This window comes from Python bivittatus, unplaced genomic scaffold, assembly GCF_059951505.1.
Source record: "Python bivittatus isolate LINGU-HERP-01145 unplaced genomic scaffold, Pbiv_v1 ctg000220_np1212, whole genome shotgun sequence".
Lineage (NCBI taxonomy): Eukaryota > Metazoa > Chordata > Lepidosauria > Squamata > Pythonidae > Python > Python bivittatus.
Window position 1 is genome coordinate 1,372,776 of NW_028277048.1, and position 25,596 is coordinate 1,398,371.

The 25,596-nt window shown below is 40.3% G+C and overlaps 1 protein-coding gene across 1 annotated transcript; it reads left to right on the forward strand.

Moving 5' to 3' along the window:
* The first annotated feature begins 1,997 nt into the window (after positions 1-1,997).
* On the forward strand, positions 1,998-24,534 carry KRI1 (KRI1 homolog). Its single transcript, XM_007430204.3, has 19 exons — positions 1,998-2,146; positions 2,253-2,317; positions 2,961-3,066; positions 3,212-3,314; positions 7,282-7,330; positions 7,451-7,485; positions 8,125-8,218; positions 10,440-10,517; positions 11,140-11,276; positions 13,130-13,250; positions 13,463-13,558; positions 13,675-13,845; positions 16,015-16,090; positions 17,724-17,821; positions 18,372-18,513; positions 18,907-19,037; positions 19,162-19,226; positions 19,873-19,968; positions 20,435-24,534. Exons 1-19 carry the CDS (start codon positions 2,062-2,064, stop codon positions 20,814-20,816), a joined length of 2,130 nt encoding a protein of 709 aa, XP_007430266.1. The 5' UTR covers positions 1,998-2,061; the 3' UTR covers positions 20,817-24,534.
* Positions 24,535-25,596: the final 1,062 nt, after the last annotated feature.

A 25,596-nucleotide genomic window follows, 5' to 3' on the forward strand; every position in this document is an offset into this window, starting at 1 on the left:
CACCAGCTGTCTGCCTTCTTGTCAAGCATTGTAGGGGACAGGGGCGGGCTGGGTGCAGCCACAGACGTAAGCGAGGAGGAGATAGAGCGATTTTAAAAATGAAACCTTAAACAGCTGAGCCTGTTTTGCAACTTGTTTCTTTGACTCCTTGCCAAATGCCCAGCATCTGCCAGGAAACCACAAACAGCTGAGAGTAGAGAACATAAAAAAATCTTGTTTGTAAGAAGCAAGTCACTTCTTTCCTAAGGGGATGTATGTTTAGTTTCTGAAAGAATGGCTATGTTCCTACAACATGTTTACCACAAGTAATTTAACCATGGCTTATTTAATTCAATGTTATGGATCCACACAATACACTAAACTTTAAACTAACCACATGGGCTGGCTTTGCATAACATGCTAAGATAAAACACAGTTGGCTAGGCTTTTTTACCCAGTATGAATCCAGGCAATTGGATTATATGTTAGTAAATCATAGTTCACTTACCATGGGTTGGCATGTTGTATGGATACAGCAATTCAGTTAGGATTACTTAACCTTTAACTAGGAGGAAAACCTGTGATTTTCCAAATGATGGATTTCAACCTATATCGCCAATGGTCAGGGATGGTAGAATTTAACATAATTCGGAAGGCTTCAGGTTACTATCCCTGCTTTTAGGCACCTTCAGCTTGGCAACAATCACTACTGAAGAGCTGGGCTCTTCTTTATTGTTTTATTCAATAAACTCTCTCTGTAAATTGGTTGCATGTCATAATAGCTGAATTTGCACATCATGCTATGCCAAAATCAAATAAAACACATTATAGTTTAGCAGGCAGTTGAACCCAAGCATAGTTGGTAACCACCAAAAAATTGAAGCAGCCTTGTCATTTCATTAGATAAATGAATAAACAAATAAACAACAGTGAATTACCAAGATTATAAGTCTGTGCATACTTATATAGAAATAATTACCACTTAATTCAATTAGGATGCTTAGGAATAAATACACATAAATTAGTGCCTAAAATAGTGAGCAATTTTTCAGGTTTGCCAGATTTTTTCAGTTAAACTATATATATAAAAAAAGAGGAAAATGAGTTTATTGCTAACCTGTAAAATCTAGTGAATGAACATGTGCACTGACATGCGTTATATAATCTGAACCTGAAATAAATGCTCTCTGAGATCAGGAAACTGGGCTTCAACCACATTTCAGCCTTGCAGATTGTACAAACCCATGTGGTCAGTTTATAGTTACATCTGTTGTGTTATTTTATTTATATTATTAATTTACATTTATTTATGTTATTCTATGTCATGCCATCAGGTTTGAGTAAGCTCACATGGGCCAGTGGGTTGTGTGAATACAGTCCCGGTATCCCTCATTATTATTCTTGCTTGCTGAAGTTCCTGAGAGTTGTAGATCAGCTTTTGGAGGGTGACAGCTTTCCCACTCCTGCCTTTTGGTGGTTTCCTGGGGTGCAATTGCATTCTGCAGCCCAGGGTTTTTATGAGTAGGGCAGCATATAAATTTGATTTATACATAAATAAATAGGCCATCAGACCTGCAAAGGTTCATCCTTGGTGCGTGCATGTGTGTATGCATTCTTCTACACATAGGTATAGAAGAAAAACATTAAACACTGATGGAATGAAAAATGTAAAATCCTTTTTGCATTTCATCATCATTTGACATCACCATCTCTAAAATAGTGCTTGATGTGTTCAATCTAGAAGCCGTTAAGCAATGATGCGTTTACATTTTTAAGATGCCATCCGGCTTCTGGATTCTGCGTTGCTTGAAAACAGCTACCCCAACGCCATCCCCGCACCCTCCCAGCTACGTTTATATTGTGCAAATTCTGCGGTAGCCTATTGGCCCCGCCTCCAAAAAGCACCCACTCCTGTGGAAATACCCGCTGATTGACAGCTTCCCGGCGACTGAGAAGAGGAGAAGGCGGTGCCCTCCAATTACTTCCGCGGGTGAGGACGGGGGAGGGAGAGCTCATCTCTTTCCGTGCTGAGTGACCAGGAAGTGAACCTGCTCCAGCGCGGAGGGGCTGAGTGGCGACGCGATGCCTGCCCAGCCGGCATTGCGGGTCAACGCGGCTTTTGCAGCGCGTTATGGGAAGTACCGGCGTCGCGAGGAGCTGCAGCGGCGTGAGTGGAAGACAATGTGGCCGGGTTTGGGCTTTGGTGGGTTGGTTGCGGCGAGTGCCGCCTTTAGCGCTGTCTTCACGTCATGCCTGGTTTCTTGCTCCCGCAGTTCAGGACAAATATGGGGAAGAGGAGGAAGCCTCGAGTTCCGAGTCGGAGTCAAGCGAAGAGGAGGTGGGTAGGCCTCCAAGCTGAGGAGCAGACGGAGAGTGACAAGAAGGCCTCATTTCCGTTAACCCGGGAGACTCGGGTTGCTGACGGGTGTTGGTTCCCTTGCTACTCTGAGAGCTGAAATTCCAGAGCATCTGGAGGGATGGCTGGCGTGGGGCTCGGGGGCCGTTTCTGGCTGCAAGTAAAACGTTGCACTCCCCGGGGAGCTCTGAGGTTTGCTGCCAGGGGCTGCTGTTTTTACTTCCTTCCTAGGAAGAGTATTACTTATAATTTAAATTTCTAAATTATTTCTGAATTTATTTCTAATTTCTTCCACTCGGTGAGGATTCTGGGTGGCTTCCAAGGATTAAAAGCAAAAGCAATACACTAAAATCACTAATAAAAGACGGGCAGGGAGGATTCTGAGCCCTGCATAAATCTTTTTCCTGGGGAGGGGGCCATGTCTTCAGGACTCTCTTGAAGGACAGCAAGGCCAGACTTCATAAGGAGCTCTATTCCAAAGGGCAGGCTAGAGCTTTCTGCTGTCTATCCTTTTGGGGCTTTGTCTTTGCTGGGACAAATTGGAAAATAGTACCACAGAGCAACTATATATATATTTTTTGTAATGCTAATATCCACCTTTGGTGGTTCTTTCCTTCCATGGTAGGAACTTGACCCCGAACTGGATCGTGCTTTTTATTCCATGTTAGGCTTATTAAAAACAAAGGATCCCCGAATTTATCAAAAGGATATCACCTTCTACGCTGAGGAGGGTGAGTACTGTTTACAGATTTTTGACTTGAGTCCAGCAGCCTTGCCTAGAATATAAAGACATATTTCACGATTTGGACTCGGTAATGATATTTTAACTTTCTTAGGAATTGTCAGGTGATCAGTTATGCTTGGTTCTCTTCTCAGATTCTTGCTCAGCTGGTGTTCGTAAGAAGATTTTAGCGAAGAAGAAAGAAAAGCCCATGTTTCTTAAGGACTATGAGAGAAGAATTATAGTGGAGAAGGCAGGGTAAGGCATGGAAAGTTGGACTACTTCATAAGCAATGTTTAGCCTAGAGATGTTGAGCCCTGAAGGTTTATTTATATTGCAAATTTAGTCACCACCCATCTCACTCAAGGGGCGACTTTTTTTTTTTATCTTTGCTTTTGAGGAGAGAGTGTAATTGGGGTACTGTTAGATACGCGTTATACTTTACTTTCTGAGGTTTATCAAGTCATTGACAAAACACAGAAGATCTGTATTTGGACCTTTATCCTCATAAAGGATGTCCATAGAAGTAATTTTTAAATGATACAGGTAGTCCTTGTTTAGTGACCACAGTTGGGACCAGCAACTTGGTCACTAAGTGGAAAATCATGTGATTGTGACTGTGCTTACGATTTTACTTCAGCTTTCCTTTTTCCCCACTCTCTTGTCCTTTGGAATGTTCACCCTGGCACTGGGATAATTAGCAAAAAGAGAATTAATGTTCATATTTACAAACATTCACTGGAGAGAAAGGGATTACAAGAGAGTAAGTAGGTACTCAGTGGGGAATATGCATTGAAAGGAATGCGCTAGCACTGGCTGTTTGCTTAGTGCACTCATGCCCTGAGGAAGATGTGAAAATGATCAAAATCTTGTCTTTGTAGGCAGCAGCTGCAAGCTCTCACAGAGCTGAGTTTGTTAATTCGGGATTAGCACCTTTTGGAGAAGCGCTGTGCTGTGGAGAAAAGCAGCTCAGAAAGAGATCTCCTGTTTAAGCAATCTCTGCTCTGTGAGGGAGGGAAAAAGAAAAAAAAACGATTGGGCACAGGACAGTATGTACTAACTGACTGTAATGGTGAACATGTGACAGAGATGCTGCAAAGAGATGCTCCAAATGCATGCCTTGGTCGCAAAGTTATTTTTTCAGCACTGTCGTAACTTTGAATGATCGCTGCATGAGGCAATTGGTAAGTGAGATCTATTTGTAATTGAGAGTGTCTTGGAAGTACAGCACAACTGAGGACAACTGGAACTTTGGGAAGAACTGAAGATTGTCTTACATCTTGCTTTTGATGTTTAAAACAAGAATCCATTTGTTTGCTATGCTTTAGACTGGCAAAAAGAACATCCTTGACTTTGTGTGGTACTTTAGAAAAACACCAGTTGCTTTCAAAGTTCAGTATGATAATCTCCCTCTTGTTAAGAGGGTTGTCTACAGTTGATCTCTGTTTTTTGCCTATAGAAATCTTGTAACTACTGCAAGTGCAACTGGATCACCCTCGGCCTTAGAGCGCATCCAGGGAAGATTTTAATCAGATTCTTCCCTTCAGATAATTTTTTTAGCAGTATTTATTAGGGCTGGAATGAAAAATAGTTTGGTTTCCCTTGTTTTGTTTAGAATGTGAAAAAAAAGATGAAAAAGTCTCCAGATGATTGAAGCCTTAAAACTTTGCAGAAGATTTGTGGATATGCTTCAGTGACTCGGCCCACTTGAGATTCTGCTAAGTCTTCTCATCTCCCATTGTGAGCAAAGAACTTATCCATACCTTTTGTTTATGGTCTTCCACTGGAGAGGAAGATCATTAGTGCTGAACAAGCTATTTTTAAAACAGGCTTGTTGCCATTATTTTTATTGTGAAACAGGTTTTCTGAAAGCTATCTGCTAATTTTTCTTGATGTCATTTCTTTGGCATGTAATATTTAATTATTCATTGATACGTTATGATACTCTAGTACCTGAGTGCATTTTGTACAAAATATGCAGTAGTAATTAGATTGTATAATGAATGCCTGACTTGCTTTGCAGCCAGTTCCTTGGTTCATAATCTAGCCCAGCACAACTTGTGTTTGTCTGTGGGTTGCCCATACTGACTGACTCCTTACTCTATTAAACTTCCATTATCTAGCAAAAGGAAAAAATATAAATATCAAAATGATGACTTTAAAAAAAATAAGGATGTGATATATTTGCAAGAAATTTAGATTATTATGGGAGTCCTTATGTAGTCTTCCCAATTTCATAAAGTTGATGTAAAGTTTTCAAATCACACTACGTTACCTTAACTATAGGAGCACTTTCAACCAGCACAATTTGACTGGCATCCATGTTCCCTAACCTCCTCTCTCTGGCAGCATTGCCTAATACATAGGCATGGATATGCACACACATTTATCAGTATGGTCAAACTGAAATGGGGAAGTCTTGTTTATAAAGTAGCAGTAAAGAGTGCTTATTTATAAAGACAAAAGATATGGAAAAGAGATATGCAACAGTATATTTACATTTATTGAACAGGGTAGAAAAGTAATGAGAGATAAGTGAACAAGGGAGCAAAACCTTAGTTAATTGAAATATTCAAATAAAATAATTTTAAATACATTGTGAAAGGACAGGAAAGGAAAGAAGAATGGCAATTTGGATAATCGAACTGAGGAGAACCGAGATGAGAATGAGAATTAAACAAAATCAAAATGAGTCAGTTATTCACAATAGCACTGCCATACACAACCATACAAAAAGAGGTATTGGGTGACACTGAGATGTGCTTGTAAGGGTAGTGGTTATACATCAGCAGTTTTCTTGCCATGCATCCAAAAGGCTGCCATTGGGATATTTGATGGCAATGGTTTGGGAATGAGCCTGAATCAAGTACTTCCCTTTTTTCTTTTTCCTGGTACAGGATTGCATTGGTACACAATACACCATCCTACTCTCTCTAGTACTCTTAAACAATATATTAGAGGTGGATTCTATGGACGTTTTTGAATTAGTCACACCCAAAGTAAAAAGGCCTGTCCCCCACTAAGTGAGTTACAAGCACAAATCCAAAGATGTATATTTAGTAGGAAAAATCTAAAATGAATGGCAGCAGGGGAGTGGGGGGACTACACTGGGTACCATATGTATCTTGGTGGATCACAAATTGAACAAGAATCCACAGTGTGATGTTGCTGTAAAAAGAATAAATGCAGTTTACTCTTTTCATGAGCCTATCCCTCATCTTTTATTGCACATCTCCCAAGGCTGAGTATTCTGCATCAACAGAAGTAAAACATCAACTCTCATCCCTCTTTATTCTCCATTGGTCAGACTGTAGCTAAAATCCTGTGTCCAGTTCTTGGCACTGCATTTATAAAGAAGATTGACAAAACTGATGATAAAGGTCCTGGAAAGAACTTATGAGGAGAGGTTGGAGGCACTAAGTGTGCTTACTCTGGAGAAAGGAAGTCTGTAGGGAGTTGTGATAGCTCTCTTCAAGTATCTGAAAGGTGGTCTTGTAGAAGGCAGAGCAGAATTGCTTGGAGTCATTCCAGAAAACAGGATTAAAAAATTGGTTGAAATGACAAAACAGTGACTTTTGACTGAAAGAATTTTCCAAAGATATGAGCAGTTCAATGATGGTACAGACTGCCTTGGGAGGTGGTTGACTCTCTTCCAGAACTGTATTGGGTAGATGGTTGGGCTAGATGATCCCTGAGGTACTCTCCAACCCTTACAAATCTATGTTTCTTAATTAGAATGCCTTATCAGAATTTTTGTTCAGGATATACAAAACTGTTCAATGAGGTATTATTAGCAAATCTGGAGCAATTATATTTCTAATTCAGCTCTTGAATGATGAAATTGCAAAATTCACTAAATCCACCAAATGTCCATATATATATTTACTATTCATATAGCGACACTTGCTTTTTGCAGTATAGAGAACCTAGATTCCCCATGCTACATTTCTACACCTGGAATTGAAAGAGTATGTGGGCACTTCACTTGGTAGCTCTTAGTAAGTTTATATCAGACTAGCCAGTAGGATAAATGTATGAGCAGCTTGTTTCTCTCTGAGAAAATTCTTGTCTTTTAGACCTGTTTTGAAGCAGGTCTAAAGTAAAGGTCTAAAGGTTTTGAAGTATCACAAGACTAAGTTTCAGGTTTCAGGTAAATTGGTTTCTTTTCATTTGGAGCGTTTGTGAGCAGGGACTGATTGACTCATTATCTTTCTTTTTTCTGTAGCAAATATGAGGATGAAGAGGATGAAGAAGTAACAGTTAAAAGCCAACCAGTGAGTCTGGAAGGGGTTTCAGGGAGCCGGTATCAATTTAAAGTCTGGGTCCCCTCATAAACTATCCTAGAAGCATGTAAAGTTACTGGGTTAATCTTTTTCCCTCTCTCCATTTCCCAGACTTATGTAGAAGAACAGAAGGAGCTGAAGGAGAGGTGAGGCAAGAATTCATTGTGGTTATTAGTTAGCTGGGAGCCAGGAACTCGGTAGAAACAACTTGGGTGGGTTTAATGGTAAACCTCTATAAAAGGTTTGATTTGGGACTAAATCATCTTGGAACCCTGTTCCTTCATAGGCATTGGGGGGGGGGTAAGGTATACCTGTCTCTCATCTTTTATTGCACATCTCCCAAGGTTGAGTATTGACAGATTTTGGGGTTTATCTCAGTTTCACTTTGAACCTTGGTTTTTATTTTTCCGGAGCTGTGTGCATAAGCGGAGTATTTGGTGGCAATTGAGGTATTGTTGGTATCTTGCTGGGGTCGCTTGGAGCAGAGAACCTCTCTTTGGTTGGATCTGAACATTCCATTAAACCAAAATGTGCTTTGCCTGGTATTGCTTCTGTGAACCTAGTTGTCAATAGGAAACTGTAGTTCTGGATTATTGGGTTTGATGAATTCAGTCAGTTGTTGCTTAATTGATAGGCCACGGCTAAAAGTACTGTGGCTTACTAATTGTTTGAACTTAATTATTGTAATTTTATAGCTTTGTGACCATGTGCTGTGTTGTGGTATCAACTTTTAATCTCCAAAGATCCTTGTTGTTATGTTAAACCTACCTTTGTCTCTGGTGCAGCTTCCGAAAGTTTGTGGCAGAAAGTGATGAAGAGGGTGATAATGGCAGTTCTTCAGCTCTGCTACAGAAACGGGTCAAAAGTAAGGAAGAGAAAGTATGTGTTTATATGAGGTAGTACTGTTTTGTTCATCTAAGCAGTATGCTGTCTGGAATCTAGCTTCTTAGTTTATCATGGGGAAAGGTGGGAAATACATCTTTTTTCCCCAGGTAGTTCCTCCAGGCTATCTGGAATACTGATCTCTTCAGATTGTGAAGGGCTTTACTTGAATGGACATAAGATACCTCCTTTCTTCCTTCCTGAACCATGTGTGATGGATGTTACCACTGTCCATAACTTCTCAGTTATGCTAATCAGAAGATTATACTAGCATTCTTTACACTGTACATGTACAATTTAGCCGGTCGAGAGCATAACTTTTTCTTGACCACCCCTGATATTACAAGAGTTCTCAACAGTGACATTGGCTTTCTGATATTTCAGATTTCCATTCTTTAAAAACAAAAAAAGAAACAAAAATAGAATGCTGAATGCCTTCTTCAAATCTTATATGCTGTTTGCCTGTATTATAGAATGCACTGGCCTCCTCCTCATGACATGCTTCACTGGGTCTAGAATAGGGTTAGCACCTTGTGTAAACACAAAAATTGATGGAACTGGACAGGAGAGAGTTAGCTCAGCTTAAAACAACTGAATCCCAGTGAGCTATGTTGGACAAACATGGAAGAGGGGGTTAACCTATGGTTATGTTCTTGGTCCAGACACAATACAAAAACTACAGAGCAGCCCACAAAAATAGGACTTCTCTAGGAATTCTGTTCTGCTATTTTGATTTATTTTCATACTTCTCTGAGCACATACAGGGAACATGTAGAAAGGTGGGGGGAATACAGATCTCCCCCAATCTGTCCCATCATTATTCCAGTCTGTATTTTTGGTGTAGTTTTAAAAAGTGGGCAGCTGAGAAATGTGGTGGAAAACTCTCTCAAGAAATGCCAACAACTGGAGATGATATATAAAACCCTGCATTTTGAAGGAGGAGACAGAGATATACAGGAACATACTGCAGCAGCATCCTTCAGAATGCAGAATTTTATATATATAATGGTGCCAGGTCTCTAAATCCTTATTTTATAAATTGACCTTGTATTTTTCTCCAGAAAAGTAATGATAATGAGAGGCATAAATTCTTTGGGATTGTTCAAAATACACTGGCTAAGTTACAAACAAATTATATGTAGGATATAGAAATTCAAATAGACTACAGTAGTATAACTAAACATATTTATAAACAGTATTTAAAATTTTTCCATACTAGCTTCAGCAAAGCTGGAATATTGGCAAATATAATTATTCCCAATTAAACTGGAGCAGCTTTACATCTTGCTGATTCCCTGCTGCTGCTGCACTGAATAAATCATTTATTGTGTGGTAGCAGCAAACTGGGTCAACTGTCTTATGATAACCTGGCCATCCAGTTTTGTCAATTAAAAACTTAAATTCCTCACTCTTGGCATATAGAGGCTATCAGTCAAGTTTAAAGACAAATGGCAGATGTCCTGAAATCATGGGACAAAGGAGAATTTACTTCCTAAAATACACCACCAGACTGAACCCAAATCTCCTGTAAGATGGTCTGGGTATTACTTAGGTTTTGAAAACCTGGATTGATTGATTGATTGATTATTTATTTATTTATTTATTTTATTTTTCAGCCGCCCATCTCCCCCCAATGGGGGAACTCTGGGCGATTCACAATAAATATTAGAACATATAAACACATAAAGCCTTAAATTAAAACATTACTAAAAAGAAGAAGGAGAGACCAAGAGGATGAAAAACCTGAGATTGAAGGCAGAGGCCCCTATGGGGTTAGCCATCCCCATGCTTGTATTCTCACCCCACCCCAGGCCAGGTGGCAGAACCAGGTCTTCAAAGCCTTATAGAAGGCCAGGAGTGTGGGGCTAATTGCACCTCCAGGGGCAGGATGTTCCAAAGAGCAGGGGCTACCGCAGAGAAGGCCCGCCTTCTGGAATCTGCCAGTCGAAGTTCTTTCACTAAGGGGGTGCGAAGCATGCCCTCTCTGTGTGATTATGATGGAGAAAGGCAGTCATTTTTCTGTAGCCAACTTTATATTGATTTTTTTTTAATGGGGGGGCAAAAAGTAAAGTATAAATATTTTGATTAAAGAATAATCTATCTCAAGGATAAATTTGAAAGTGATTAAAAAATGCAAATAAAAATCCCCACAACATGATGATGGAACTACAAAGGGGTGTTAGTAATGTCAGTCTAATACTTACTCTCCTCCTTCCAGGAACATGAGGAAGCAGACTATATCAGCTGGTTGAAAGATCAAAAGAAGCTAGAAGCAGAGAATGACCTTCAAGATCTGGCAAGTAATGGGCTGGGAACGATTGATGTGGATGACTCTGTACAAATGGATTGGAGTAGCTGGAAGCTAAGTTGGTTGAATTTTGGTTTAGCACATAACTGATTCTTGGTGATTTAAGAGACCCTATAAACCCAGGTTACATTTGTGCAACTGACTTGGCATTGTTCTCCCAAAATAATCTATGTACTGGTCTAGAACCTTCATTTGGGAGCACTAAGTAAGGAAGAGGGACAGATTTTGCTCTTTACCACTTGAGTGGTTTCTTTTATTGATCCACCCACCAGCTAATCTTAATTGCCAATTGCTGCAATAAAGTAATGGAAGGGGAAAGGCTCATCATGAAGGTGGCAGTATCACATTGTTGCAGCTTCCAAATAGTGTTAAAACCACAACTAGAAAGTCTCTTGTTAGTTTCCTCTGTGTCTCACTATAGTTTGTCCACCTCCTCCCAACACCTTTAGGATAAAATGGTCATAAAGAGAGTTCTCTGGATCATTCCTGAGCAAAGAGAAGTGGAGTGTCAGTCACCTTTGGGGTGAATTTAATGATGATCCTTGTTCACATCTCCATTCTTAGTAATATATTTTGGATTTCATCTATGTATCTTTAATTCTCTACACAGATACCTCTGAAAAAATACTGGAGTGATCCAAAACTGGATGAAGGGGAGCAGTTTCTGAGGGATTATATCTTAAACCAGCGTTATAAGGAAGGAGGCAGTGAAGAGGAGGAAGAGGAGGAGGAGTGTCAACAGGAAAGGTCAGTACTTACTGATTATTTTAGGATTTTGACCTCTTTCCTCCCCTTCCAAATTGGAGCAAAGAGTGAGCTAGTAGGAAAGGAATTCATTGATTTCTCACAGTCTACTAATGATGTATTGCATGGGTCTGTATTCAAATGTATGTATAAAGACTTTGGGGTTATCACTAGTAGCTAATTGAGGATGTAACTCAGTGTGCAGCAGCTGTGAAAAAGGCAATTCTGTGTTAGGGATCATTAGGAAAGGGGTTGAAAATAAACTTGACCACATTGTATTGTAATCCCCTTCAATACCTTTGTGGTACATCCAAATCTGGAATCTTGTGTATTCAAGTGGATGTGATAGCCACATTTGAAACAAGAAATGATAGAATTTGAAAAGTGCAGAAAAATACTACTAGAATGATTGGGGGATAGAACACCTTCTCTCTGAATGGATGGGACTGTTTTGTTTAGGAAAAAAGCAACTAAAGGAGGATTTGATTGAGATGTATAAGGTGGTCAGGGAGAAGCTTCTTCTCTTCAGACTCTAGGACCAGGGGTCATTCAATGAAGCGGATTGGAAGAAGATTTTTAAAAGATAAAAGAAAGTTCTTTACCTGGCACATAACCTGTGGAATTAATTCCCACAAAATGGGATTTCCACTGACTTGGATACTTTAAATGGGGATTGAATAAAATAATGGAGGATAGGTCTGTTACACTGAATGTTACCTGTGTGTGGAGGAAGCATGTCTCCAGCTACCAGTTGCAAGGGAACAGTGGTAGGGGAGAGTTATCTCTCCATCTTCAGTTCCAGAGCACCCCAGAAACACTGGTTGGCCGCTGTGAGAAACCAGTTGCAAGACTACCTTGGCCTGATACAGCAAGGCTATTCCTCTGTTCTTATGTAAACTTCTTGTTCCTGATTATTAGGGTAGCCTAATTCCTCCCTTATTGACTCAGTGTTTCAGTCCTCTTGCTTGTTTACTGTTTCTCTATTATCCCACTGGCATGTCCGGTGACAAAAGTGAATCTACGTTGGTAAGTTTGCATGCAATCTAAGTATTGTTTTAGGTATCTGGAATTACATAGAAATTGATGCCTGTTTTTGTCTCTGTCCCTGTTTGTTTTTCGACAGTTGACTAGGTTGACAACATAGTAACTTGTTCTATCATATTGTAGCAATCTCTGCAGTCCTCCTAGAAACACACCTTTGGCTCCTATTGGCTGCTTGAAAGAATGTTTGATTTCTGTGGCCAATCAGAGCAGGAGTTGTGAGAGATGGCCATTGCGTTATTGCTAGGGGCATGGTTACAACCAAGCTATTTAATTGGGGCAGCCTCTGAGACTGCCTAAATTTGCGAAGGGTCAGAACTTCTGGGACTAAATCAGGATATAGCATTGACACCATAAGATTGGTATATTCCATTCAGGTGCTATACTTTTGTAAAATGGTTTCCTTGACTTAAAACTTAATTCATTTGCCATATATTCCAAATCATTCTGTATCTACTGAAGTGTAGCAGTGCTTTATAAATAATTACACTACAATTTTGATATAACTCCAGTAGAGATGGAACATATTTTTGGAATAATGCCACTACTGAGAATTCCATGAAGCTCTGTGCAATGTGGTGGGATAGAATGAGGAATATTGAATTGCATCTTATCCACTTGTAGAAAATATGAATCTATTTTTGCTGTCTTTGCTTAAGTGTTACTTTTTGCTCCCAGGATCCCTTCCCACCTTCAAAAATTATGGAGGACCCCAAAAGAGAGAGTCTTGGGGGACCTCCGGGAGTCCTCGGACCACACTTTAAGAAATGCTGGCTTAAGTTATACTATTTCCCATATGTGTTGCCTCTCCACAGGCCACCTGGGGTCCAGCTGGCCATTTCAGACTCATCAGATGAAGGCGAACTCTTCTTAAAGAAGCAAGAGGATTTTGAGCGCAAGTACAACTTCCGCTTTGAGGAACCTGAAGCACAACATGTAAGTGTTGTAGATAGAGTGGTTAGAAGGTTGGGAACTCTTGTCAGTATTGTAGGATCATTTCAACATAGGAATTGAAATGGAAACTTGGACATCATCTCCAGTATGAGGAAACTGGAAATCTGAGTGTGAAGCCCATATGCTCAGTTCGAAAAAATACTGGGTTCAAGTAATGGCCCTTTCTCTTTTCACTCCCATTCCCCCACTAACAGGTAAATACATATCCCCGCATCATTGCAACATCTGTGCGGCGAAAGGATGAGCACCGCAAAGAGAAGCGCCAAGAAACACGGGAGCGCAAGAGAAAAGTGAGTGGCTTGGGATGTGGCCTAAATCTTGGCTCAGTTTGCCTCATTAGTCAATGGTTTATCTCATAATCAACATTCTCTTTCCCAGTTCATGGACTTATTTATTTGTTTAAAAGGAGAGGGAGCAGAAGCAACAGGAGCTAAAGCGCCTGAAGAACCTGAAGCGTCAGGAGATCCTGGAACGGCTGGAGAAGCTACATAAGATCACTGGTAGAGCAGGTAGCAGTTTCCAAGAAGGTGATCTGGAAGGAGACTTTGATCCCAACCTGCATGACCAGCTCATGGAGGTGAGTAGTTGTTCTTCCCCATTTACCTAGATTCTATAAGACAGAGACTGCTGCAGTGTAAAACAGTAATCTGATTCCTACTTTCCAAGGTCAAGAGTATTGTCTTGATCATGTGGAAGTGGGACTGTGGTAGAATAGCAGCTAGCTTGAAGGTCACCTAGGGAGTTCATGGGAATAGTGAAATGTGATGGTGGAACTGCTCAAAGTTCAATTTTTTTGTTCATTGCACAACATGACAAGTCCTTGCCTGCCTAAGTACTTGGTTACTGCAAGTCTGAGCTTGGCTGTGTGTCTGCTTAAATGACTGACCATTTCTGGGGAGCATGGCAGCTGATTCTATGACCTGGAAATGCCTGGCAAAAGTAACCTTCCCAAGAACCCAGGAAAACATTTTACTGTTAAAGGCATTGTCATTGTGACTGGGGAGCTTTAAAGCCTGCTGAAACCAAGGAGAAGTAGCTGGGAAAATGTTCCAGCATCTTCACAGGAAAACAAGGACAGTGTTCTTACTGCACTGATCAGAGCAGGCTATCAAATAATAGAACATCTGCTGTTTATAATTCAGAATGATAATAATATCCACGAATATCCAGCTTAATTTGCGAGGGGGTAGGGCTGCTATATGTGTACTCACCTACCATTGTGCTTGTTTGTTACTATCTTTCACTATCTGCATTTTTAAAACACCTGTCTTCAAATAACTGCCCAGGTAGTCCCTAGCCAACCTTAGTTGATCTAAAAAAAAGTTGAGTAGGGTTAGACATGGTTAATATGAGGATGGAAAATGACCAGGAAATACTGGAACTGTAGATGGGCTGGAAAGTTGCAAAAATATCCTTCTTCCATATTGTCATCAAGAAAATTATATGGACAAGTCCATAAAATCACTGGGACTCAAGCTTGATTTGAAGGAGACTCCTTTTTCCTTAAAAGAACTGAGTTTTTAAAATGTGTATTGCAAGATTAGCTGAACTAGAAGTATAATGTCTAAAATTTTATAATTCTCCCCTCCTCAATTTATAGACATATTTTCACAAAATCCAATGAACATCGGCAGGCTTCATACCATCAGAGGTGTCCACTATGCAAATCAAGGAACTTATAGCTGGAAATATTCCTCTGTTTGTTTGATGGGATGTGTCTGGACATTGTAGAGTTGTTCTTTGGCAAGAAAACTGGCCACTTTCAGGAAAGTGGTCCCTGTCTTTTAGAACTAGGATCATTTACATGCTATATTTTGGATAGAAGTTGGTGAGATTTATAGGTGGAATTATTTGTACCTGTAGGGATGATTCCTCCCATTAGGTACAGGGGGTTTCTTATTTGGTAATAGTTATTCAGCTATTTCATGTTCATTTAGGAAATATTTTGATTTGGGAATGGTCCTTGTATAGGAGGGTCTTTTTGTCTTTTTTTTAAACAGGGTAAAGGAAAATAAATGCAGCTTTTTTTGCAGACAAGCATCTGTTTCTCTGTGATGCAAGCATGGAATCGTGGAATTATGTGCAAAACGTGAGGGCTCCCAATTCTGTTCAAGTAGTTTTGCCTCATCCTTAGAATCAGTCTGAAGCACTTTAATTATTTTCTGGATTTAGCACATCCCTGATAAATTCTATGGCTTTGATATTAACTGCTTTGATTTCCCACTTCATTTTATTTTGGTTAACTGAATACAGAGGAAGCTTTTTTTCCATGCCTGACCGTTTTTGGGTCCAGTTTTTAATTGTCATTTGACACTGAAATAAATTGGCTACAATCTATTTTTTAGCATGTTAATGTTTTGATAAGATTTGGGGCTCCCAAATTATATTAAACAGCTCTAATTTCTGGCAAGCTGGTTGCATATGAGCTTTTGCTGCAAAAGTAAGCAGTCATTTTATGTAAATTGCACCATTGATTCAGTTACATATTACGTCTGTCTTGACAGAGGGGTTTCTTGCCTTGGCGATGTTAGGCAACCCTCCTGAGCACAATGAGGAGCCCTTTATGCACAATTCAGGAGTTATAAGCATTGCAGAGGGCAGGCACTGTACCTGCAAAAAAGCTTCAATCAGTTATGCTTTTTTGTTTAAAAAAACAAAATGGGAAGAAAAAGAAATGGCTTCAAGAATGTGAAAAGTTGATTTCCTCCAGGACATAAACCTTGAATGTTACATTTTTCTTACCTAGAATTTTTTTGGGGATGAGTACTATGGAGCTGGCGAGGAAGAGAAACCAGAGTTTGAAACTGAAGAAGGGATTGATGGTATGTTGGGACATCTTGGAGCAAGAGAAAGTTGGCATTCATGTGAAAAAGATATTTTTGGAATTGGTACTAAGAGTTTCTAACTTCAGCTCCATAGCCTTGAGGGCAAACTCCTGGAAAAAAAAATCAATTGATAATCCTTAAATGGGACTATTACAAAATTAGAGATATGCTAAACACTGTGCATGGAACAGCTGATTGGGTGCTCTGTGCCTGTTTCAAATGTTTTGGCTGGTATACAGAATGATACAGGACTGTTCAGGATAGAATTGGTTTGGGGGACAGGGAGAAGGAACTGTGAGAAAAAGCCATCTGGTTTCCTTGACAACAGCGTGCGTGGATATTGCTGGAAGCAAGCAGCAAGGGAGGGCTGGGAAGGTGCTGGGAAGATGGAGCAGGAGAGCCAATGTGCAGGACATCTGGAGGAGGAGAGGAGTGAGGCGGCAACATAAACTAGCCTTATCCCACATAAATCACTGGGGGAACTCTCTGGATTTTGTTTTGACCAATACTCAGAACAATGCAATGGATTGTTTCAGGTTAAAACCAAAATGTTTTCCATTGCATGTAACCCCTAAATAAAATATATGGTGTATTCTTATCTGATAGGAGTACTTTTATTCTAGTTTTATCTAGCCAGCTGTAGTCTGTGGTTGCAGATAAATCATAAACTTTTTAACAAATAGCCATGGCTGGTTCACTAAAGTAAAACAAGCCATAATATGGCCTAGTTTCATATAGGCCTAGTTTACACAACACATTAAGATAAACATCTGTTTGGTTTTGTCTTAGCTGGTGGGGTTAAATTGTGGTTGGTGGCTTAGCGTGCATTACTATTAGTATTAGTATTAGTATTATTTTATCCTGCCTTTTTTATATATAACTCAAGGTGACTAACATACCTAATACTCCTGTCTCCTACTTTCCCCACAACAACCACCCTGTGAGGTCAGTTGGGCTGAGAGAGAATGACTGGCTCAGAATCACCCAGCCACTTTCATGCCTAAGGGAGGACTAGAACTCCACAGTCTCCATGACTTAGGACATAGAAGAAGAAAAGTCGCTATTTGGAGCATGGAAAATAAAGCCTGAAAACCTTTTGGAGGAGGCGTAATCGGTGCAAACCCCTATTGTTTATTATCATAATGAATAGATTTAGAACATGGAAAAATTGAAACAAGGGAATGGAGTTACATTAAATGAAATATTGAAATTGGTGAAATCGTGAGGTGGCTCCCTTGCTGATCTAATCTTGTGTGTTTCATGCTTTTTTAAACTTTTTAATTTGACTGCTTTTGACATGTTTATTGTTTTTTATATTTTTTGCTGTGTGCCACCGAGTCATTTTTGTGAGATGGGCAGCCATATAAATTTAATGAAGACATACATACATACATACATACATACATACATACATACATACATACAATGACATTTAAAATGTAGTGTTTGTGATCCAGATTCTACACCAGTCTGTGATATGCACTGAGTGGAGGAGGAGGGAAGTCAGATGATCTCTGGAGAGTGCCAAGTGTGTCCTCATGGACTAAGTAAAGTTCAAGAAGCAGTAAGAGCTACAGAATCATTGCTTAAAAGACACTTTCTTACCCACCCCCCTTTACCTCAAATTCAGATGAATGGAACTGGGACAGGTGGACTGGAAGGGATGACAATATGTGGCAGCAGCAGGAGAATGACTACCAGCCACACTGTGAGGACCCTGACTTTGTGGTATGTTGGCCTCTTTTCTCAATAAGTGATTCTAGCGTACATTACTGTGTAGGGCACAAGAAAGGGAAACTGTTGTCTGCTGGCCCTCTTGCACCACAGCCAGGGTTGCCCAGGGCCAGCAGATTTGGAAGGGAAACATTAAACCCAAGGACAGCCACAGTCCCCAGCCAGTATCACCCATTGTACACTTGGAAGGGTTAAAAATACTTGACAAAAACAGAGGTATATAATTAAATAAGGGGCCAGAGGTGATTGAACCTATGGCTTTGGCTTGATTTTTCTTAGTCTTTCACAAAGAGTCTATAGGCTTTCCTGCCAAGGTCTTTTTGTGTAGTATTTGTTCTTCTGTGAGGGCTGCAAACCTCAGGATTCAAAAGAGAAAGAAAAAGCATAGATTCTTAAATGCAAAGTATAGCAGTCTAGCTTCTGTATGGTAAAAAGTTAAGGGGCTCAATTTGATGAGGGGCTCTGCTTCCAAATTTGGGTTTATGGCTTTGTGAACGAATCCATGTTCCTCATCCCTGCTACCTTCTACACACCACATCTTCAGATGGATGCAGATTATGACCCCTCCCAGCAACCGACCCATTCCAAAAAGAAAAAGAAGCTGGAGATCCCTCTTCTAGGCAAAAAGAAGCGCAAATCACATTTTGCAGAGGCCATCTCTCATGAAAAAAAGCCCTTTGACCCTGGTAAGAATTTGGAGAGAAAACTTTCCGAGTCCGCCAATGATAACAGCTTGTGAGGATTTATTTAATTAATTTAAAATCATATTACTCTTTTAATGATGGGTTTATTAACTGAGTATCTACCAGAGGGCAATGCCTGTATTGCAACCAAGTAGAATGCCATAGAAATATGGCTTTTGAGTTCCTTAGAAGTGTTCACTAAGCTGGGTAATACAAAAAGCAGAGGTGGGAGGAAGAAGCAGAATCGTCAAAATATTAAGAGTTGCTGAGGCCCTAAGATGTGCATTGTAGATACAGTCTGAAGAAGATGTGACTAGAAAAGAAGGATGGCAGGATCTGTAATAACTTGGAAGATGAACATACCTTGGCTTCCACTAATTTTCTCAAATTCTGCAGAAACAAAGACGTTTGAGCAGTACTTGGATGAGTTCTACCACCTGGACTACGAGGATCTGATAGGAGACCTTCCCTGTCGTTTCAAGTACCGCACAGTTGTCCCCTGCAGCTATGGACTCTCAACTGAAGAGGTAAACCTTTCCTATAGTAGAAAATAAGGCAGTTTTCTTCATAGTGTAGGAAAGGAGCAGAGTGGGTGCATTCTGGATTAACACTAAGGGAAACAAAAGAAAACAGTGGTCTTTCCCTTTTCAGATTTTGGCAGCTGATGATAAGGAGCTGAACCGCTGGTGTTCTCTACGGAAGACTTGCATGTACAGGTGAGGGATAGGAACAGAAAGTGGAAAGGTGCTGTTTATAACTTGGTTGTGAACAGGTGGCTGCAGTCTGGAACATGGCTTGGAGACTGAGACTTGGGTTTTTTGCCCAGCTCTGGGCATGGTGAAAGTTGGAACTTAAGCTGCAGCAGCATTTCTTGGCTTTTCCCCCAAAAAAGGACTGGTGATTAATGGGCAAAAAAGCCTAGTAATCAGTAGGTGTTGGGGCAAGGCAGCAAGGGCATGGAACAGGACATGGTAAGACCAAAATTTGGCAAAGAAATATTTTCAGACCTTTATTTTGTCCTGAGCTCCTGGTAATGTCCCTTTGCTATCTAATAGCATGGAACAGAAATGAATATAGTAGGGTTTGGGTGTTCAATGTTCTTTAAAAACGAGATCTGTAGTGATAAGTTTTTTTTGTTTTTTTTTGAAGTGGGGAGAAAAATATGCAGTCCGTGAGATAGGTTAAGGACAAATTATAAGTCAGTTGTCCATTTCAAGTTAAAAGAGGACTATCTCTGGGTTTCTGCTTTTTAAAAACTAGATTTCAGAATGCCCCTTATTTTATGCCTTTTTCCTCTCCCATCTTACACCAATGGGGCTGGGATGGTTCAGAAGAAGATGGATTTGCATGTTTTCTGAACAGGTCAGAAAAAGAAGAGTTGCAGGACAAGGCAGTTTATCAGAAGAAAGGTGAAGATTCTTGGAAGAAGAAACAGATTTTCAAATCCCTTGAAGCAGGGTATGTGTTTTGGGATGTTTGGGCTTAGGCTGTATGTGTAGTCTGTATCCAACCTGAAAAGTAGTACTTTTCCTGCATAATTAACTACAGTAATCCAAAAGGCCCAGGTTTAGAAAGTAATTATCATGGGAGGCAATTGAAGAAAATTAGAACAATTAGACTTGCCCAGGGAGGGATATTCCTACATTTAAATGTGATGAAATAGCCACCATGCTTTCTAGCCTTTTCTGTAACCATCATGGGAGTCTTTATCTCTTAATTCATTATCCACTTTGTGTAGTTGCCATCTGCTTTCTCTTAGTATACCTGAAAATTTTGACTCTGAGGAGAAAAAACTCTTTTGTTTACTTTCCTTTTTTTAGAACCTTAGCTTTGACATCGAGCTGATGGTCTTGGTCTTAGATGTTTCACTTGTTCTGCCTGTGGGATCCTCATGATATGATTTTGCCATATGATCTTTTTGCAGGATGGAAGAAGAAAAAGATGGAAAGCAACCTCAGCCCAAGAAAAGAAGAAAGAGCAGGGAGACCAAGTGTTTTGAGCACTCTTCAGAAGAAACACAACTGGTTAGTCCTGGTTGTGAGGAGGAAGGACTTTTGCTTCCCAGGACCACAGAAGATTCTGTCACAGGAAAAGAATTTGAAGCTTCTGCCTCAAATGGCTCTTGTGCTGTCTCCCCCACAGTCCAGAGATCAAAAAAGAGAGGCAGAAAGGGGTTGGTACTGGGCACCAAGATTCGGATGAGGGGCTCAGAGTTCAGTCACCAACGCCTCCAAGCCTATGGTCTCAATCCCAAGCGCCTGCACTACCGCCAGCTGCTTCGTCAGAAGAGGCAGAAGAAGCAATAGGGGGGCCCAGCCAGATTTGTCAGGTCAGGGGACCAAACGGTCTCATCTATTTTGATTTCAGACTCAGCTACTCATCTGCCTCCTTTCCTTGGAGTGGAATCTACAGCTGGTTAAAAGCAGTACTTTCTAGGTGGGCTCTAAACTCTGCCCCTTTGATTCTTGTGAAATAATGAATGAATCAAGTTGATTGTCTTTTGTTTACTGCCTTTGTGTTTTGTACTAACTTAATAGCCTTACCTAATAAGCCTTCAAGTCTAAATCCATCGCAGTAGTTAATCCTGTTACTCCTTTTTATCTCTTCCATTTGCATAGTACAAGGGCTGCGGACCTATGCTTGCAAAGTACCTTACTTGTGACTGTGATTTAATATTAAAAAACATCGACTTGGGAGTGTTGCAAAATGAAAATTGACCTCCATTGACCACCATCTTTATTGCCCTAAATATCTTTGGGCTCTATGAGATAATATTTAGAGAGTAAAGATGGTAGCTAGCCATCAGAATCATCACAATGTAGTTTCATGTTCTGATTACATTGAATCATGTGTTGGAAGGGTCATGTAGGCTTTCACGTCCAACCCCCTGCTCAGTGCAGGAACTCAAATGAAAATATCCCAGATGGTTGTCCAGCCTCCTTTCGAAAAATACCCAGTGGAAGGGAGCCTACCACCTCTCTGTATAACTGGTTCCATTGTTTCAAACCTTACTAAAAAGGAAACAAAACTCTGTAGAATAAAGTGTGTTGTCTGAGTGACACAAGGATGCCCCAAGCCCAAAGAGGCTGTAGCCCTCATGTCAGCACATGTCCAGGCATTTATAGTTTTTGCTTCTCTAGCAGATTATTTAAATATATTCTGAGCACACAGGGAACTGGCAAAGCTGCCTGACTGCTACATCAGGAATGTAGCACATGTGTTGAATAATAACAAAATGGTCTGGTCTATGTAGACAATAGCACCAATTACTGGCTAAATCTAAATCACTCTTGATTTATGTCACTGAGATCGTGGGTGAAACAGGGAGAGGACAAGGACACAAGTCTGCCAACAAATTGTGAATTAAGCAAATAAGTGTATCTGGAGAGATTAAGAAAAGCATCACAGAGGAAGAGTTGCTGCTATGGAGAACTGCCTTCTACAGATTCCATGGTAACATGGCACAAAAATGCTTTCATACTTACTGTAGGAAATATTACAGTGGGAAGTGTAGAGAGAAGCAAAAGTAGTGAGTAACCAATTCCAAACCTTAATATCAAAAACATTGCATTTGATTCCACTGTGGATAGATATGATGGTACCATTTTACAGGTACAGTGGAGGCATAGCTAGCAGTCATCCCAGTGACCCAGAATTCAAACGTGTCGATACTTCTTTCTTGCTTCTTCAAAGTCTAACTTTCAATTCCATAGAGTATCACAGGGAATACCATGGCTTGGACAATTCTGGTCTTTGTAGGTATAGCTGCATTGCAGCATTTGAATAACTTTTTCAAGGCCTTCATAACTGCTCTACCAACTGCTAGTCTGCAGTGTATTTCTTAATTGCTTGTTCCTTTACTGCTGATGGTTGATCCTAAAAGGCAGAAGCTATCTTATCACTTCAGTATCCTCATTGTCAGTTCTAAGACTGGTTGTTGTACCTGTTGTTTTCTTTATATTTAATTTTAATCCCACTTTTTTCACTGTGTTCCTTGACTTTTATTACTAGGGCTTGCAGATCCTTTGCATTTTTGGTTACCAGAGCAAGTAGTGTCATCAGCATAGCACAGGTTATTGATGTTTCTTCCTCCAGTTTTAAAACCACATTCATGTTCTTGGACTCCAGCTTGATGTTCAGCATATAGGTGGAATAAATAAGGGGAGAATATACAGCCTTGTCTCACTCCTTTTCCAACTTGGAGCCAGTCTGTTTTGCCATATTGTCCATACCGTGGTTTCCTGACCTGTATATAGATTTCACATGAGGACAGTGAGATGTTCTGGGATTCCCATTTTTCTGAGCACATTCTACAGCTTGACATGATGAACGCAATCAAAGGCCTTTCTATAATCAATTAAGAACATATTTCTTTCTGGTTTTCTTTGGCTTTCTTAATTGTCATACATGCATCAACAATCTCATGTTACTCGGCCTTTTCTAAAGCCAGCTTGGATATCTAGCATCTCCGTTTCCATGTAGGGCTCTAATCTGCATTGGATGATTCTAAGCATTATTTTGCTAATATGTGAAATTAAGGATATTGTACTATGGTTTGCACACTCTGTTAAGTCTCCTTTTTTGGGGTACGAGAATGTAGATTGACCTCTTCCAATCTGTTGGCCACTGTGTCATTCTCCAGATTTGCTGGCAGAGCTTGGTTAGAACCTTTCCTGATTCTTCTTCTGTTGCTTGCCATATTTCTCTGGGTATTCTATCACTTTTTGCAACCTTCCAACTTGGTAAGGGCTGAAGTGGTGATCTGACTTCATCTTCTAGTACTAGAGCTTCTTTGGAATAGAAGAGTAACTTTCTATTGCACATACACGTCAGCCATCTTAAGAGGTGCATGATTAGAAAGAGCAGACGCTTTGCTCCTTGAATTGTTTACTGTAGTGGTGGGGTTAAGATGATGTACTGAGACTGGGGAGACCAGTTCTCTCATCTGTATAAGCAGAACTTTTCATATAGAAAATTGAACAGTAGCCAAATTCCTAATTCTCATTAGCAAAGTGCTACCTTTCAAACTTAGGCTCAATCTGCTATAAAATCAAGAACTAAATATGCCTTCCTCTCTGTTAATATAAAATTATTACTACAACCAATTTTAAATGATACATTTAAAGAATTCAAAGAACTTCCCATTTTTTCTAGAAATCTCAATAAAGCTGTAAAGAAAGCACTTAGATTTCCCACATTGCGGGAAAAATAATGGTTACGTTAAGGACAATGAATCAGTTAATGCCTGAAGTTTCATGGTCCTCCAGCTTAACAAATGTTTCCTAAACGTTAGTTTCATTTTGAGTGGAAGAATAATCTGAAATTATGACAGCTACCCTCTAACTAATTGCTCATTTTCCTAACTGAACTACATTTAGGTAGCTCATCTGTGCTGGTTTTCTTAAGTTATTTCTTAGATTGGAATCCCTACACTGAACCCCAAACTACCATCAGGATCCAGATAGTAAAACAGTGCTAGGGATCTATAAGTGATTGGTTCTAGCTGCAGCTTGTTAACTAGAATCTTAGAGTGAGAATGTTGATTAACAGCCTTTTTTCTTTCATAAGCAGTTTGGTTCAGAATATGCTTTTGTAGGCATTTCTGGAGGGTCTGGAACAGGAACTCATGTACAGTCAGGTCCAGAAATATTGGGACATCGACACAATTCTAACATCTTTGGCTCTATACACCACCACAATGGATTTGGAATGAAACAAACACAATGTGCTTTAACTGCAGACTGTCAGCTTTAATTTGAGGGTATGTACATCCAACTCAGGTGAACAGTGTAGGAATTACAAGAGTTTGCATATGTGCCTCCCACTTGTTAAGGGACCAAAAGTAATGGGACAGAATAATAATCATACATCAAACTTTCCCTTTTTAATACTTGGTTGCAAATCCGTTGCAGTCAATCACAGCCTGAAGCCTGGAACGCATAGACATCACCAGACGCTGGGTTTCATCCCTGGTGATGCTCTGCCAGGCCTCTACTGCAACTGTCTTCAGTTCCTGCTTGTTCTTGGGGCATTTTTCCTTCAGTTTTGTCTTCAGCAAGTGAAATGCATGCTCAATGGGATTCAGGTCAGGTGATTGACTTGGCCATTGCATAACATTCCACTTCTGTCCCTTCAAAAACTCTTTGGTTGCTTTTGCAGTATGCTTTGGGTCATTGTCCATCTGTACCGTGAAGCGCCGTCCAATGAGTTCTGCAGCATTTGGCTGAATGTGAGCAGATAATATTGCCTGAAACACTGCAGAACCCATCCTGCTGCTTTTGTCAGCAGTCACATCATCAATAAATACAAGAGAACCAGTTCCATTGGCAGCCATACATGCCCACGCCATGACACTACCACCACCACGCTTCACTGATGAGGTGGTATGCTTAGGATCATGAGCAGTTCCTTTCCTTCTCCATACTCTTCTCTTCCCATCACTCTGGTACAAGTTGATCTTGGTCTCATCTGCCCATAGGATGTTGTTCCAGAACTGTGAAGGCTTTTTTAGATGTCGTTTGGCAAACTCTAATCTGGCCTTCCTGTCTTTGAGGCTCACCAATGGTTTACATCTTGTGGTGAACCCTCTGTATTCACTCTGGTGAAGTCTTCTTTTGATTGTTGACTTTGACACACATACACCTACCTCCTGGAGAGTGTTCTTGATCTGGCCAACTGTTGTGAAGGGTGTTTTCTTCACCAGGGAAAGGATTCTTCAGTCATCCACCACAGTTGTTTTCTGTTGTCTCCCGGGTCTTTTGGTGTTGCTGAGCTCACCGGTGCGTTCCTTCTTTTTGAGAATGTTCCAAACAGTTGTTTTGGCCACGCCTAATGTTCTTGCTAGCTCTCTGATGGGTTTGTTTTGTTTCTTCAGCCTAATGATGGCTTGCTTCACTGATAGTGACAGCTCTTTGGATCTCATCTTGAGAGTTGACAGCAACAGATTCCAAATGCAAATAGCACACTTGAAATGAACTCTGGGCCTTTTATCTGCACATTGTAATTGGGGTACTGAGGGAATATCACACACCTGGCCATGGAACAGCTGAGAAGCCAATTGTCCCATTACTTTTGGTCCCAGGTGAA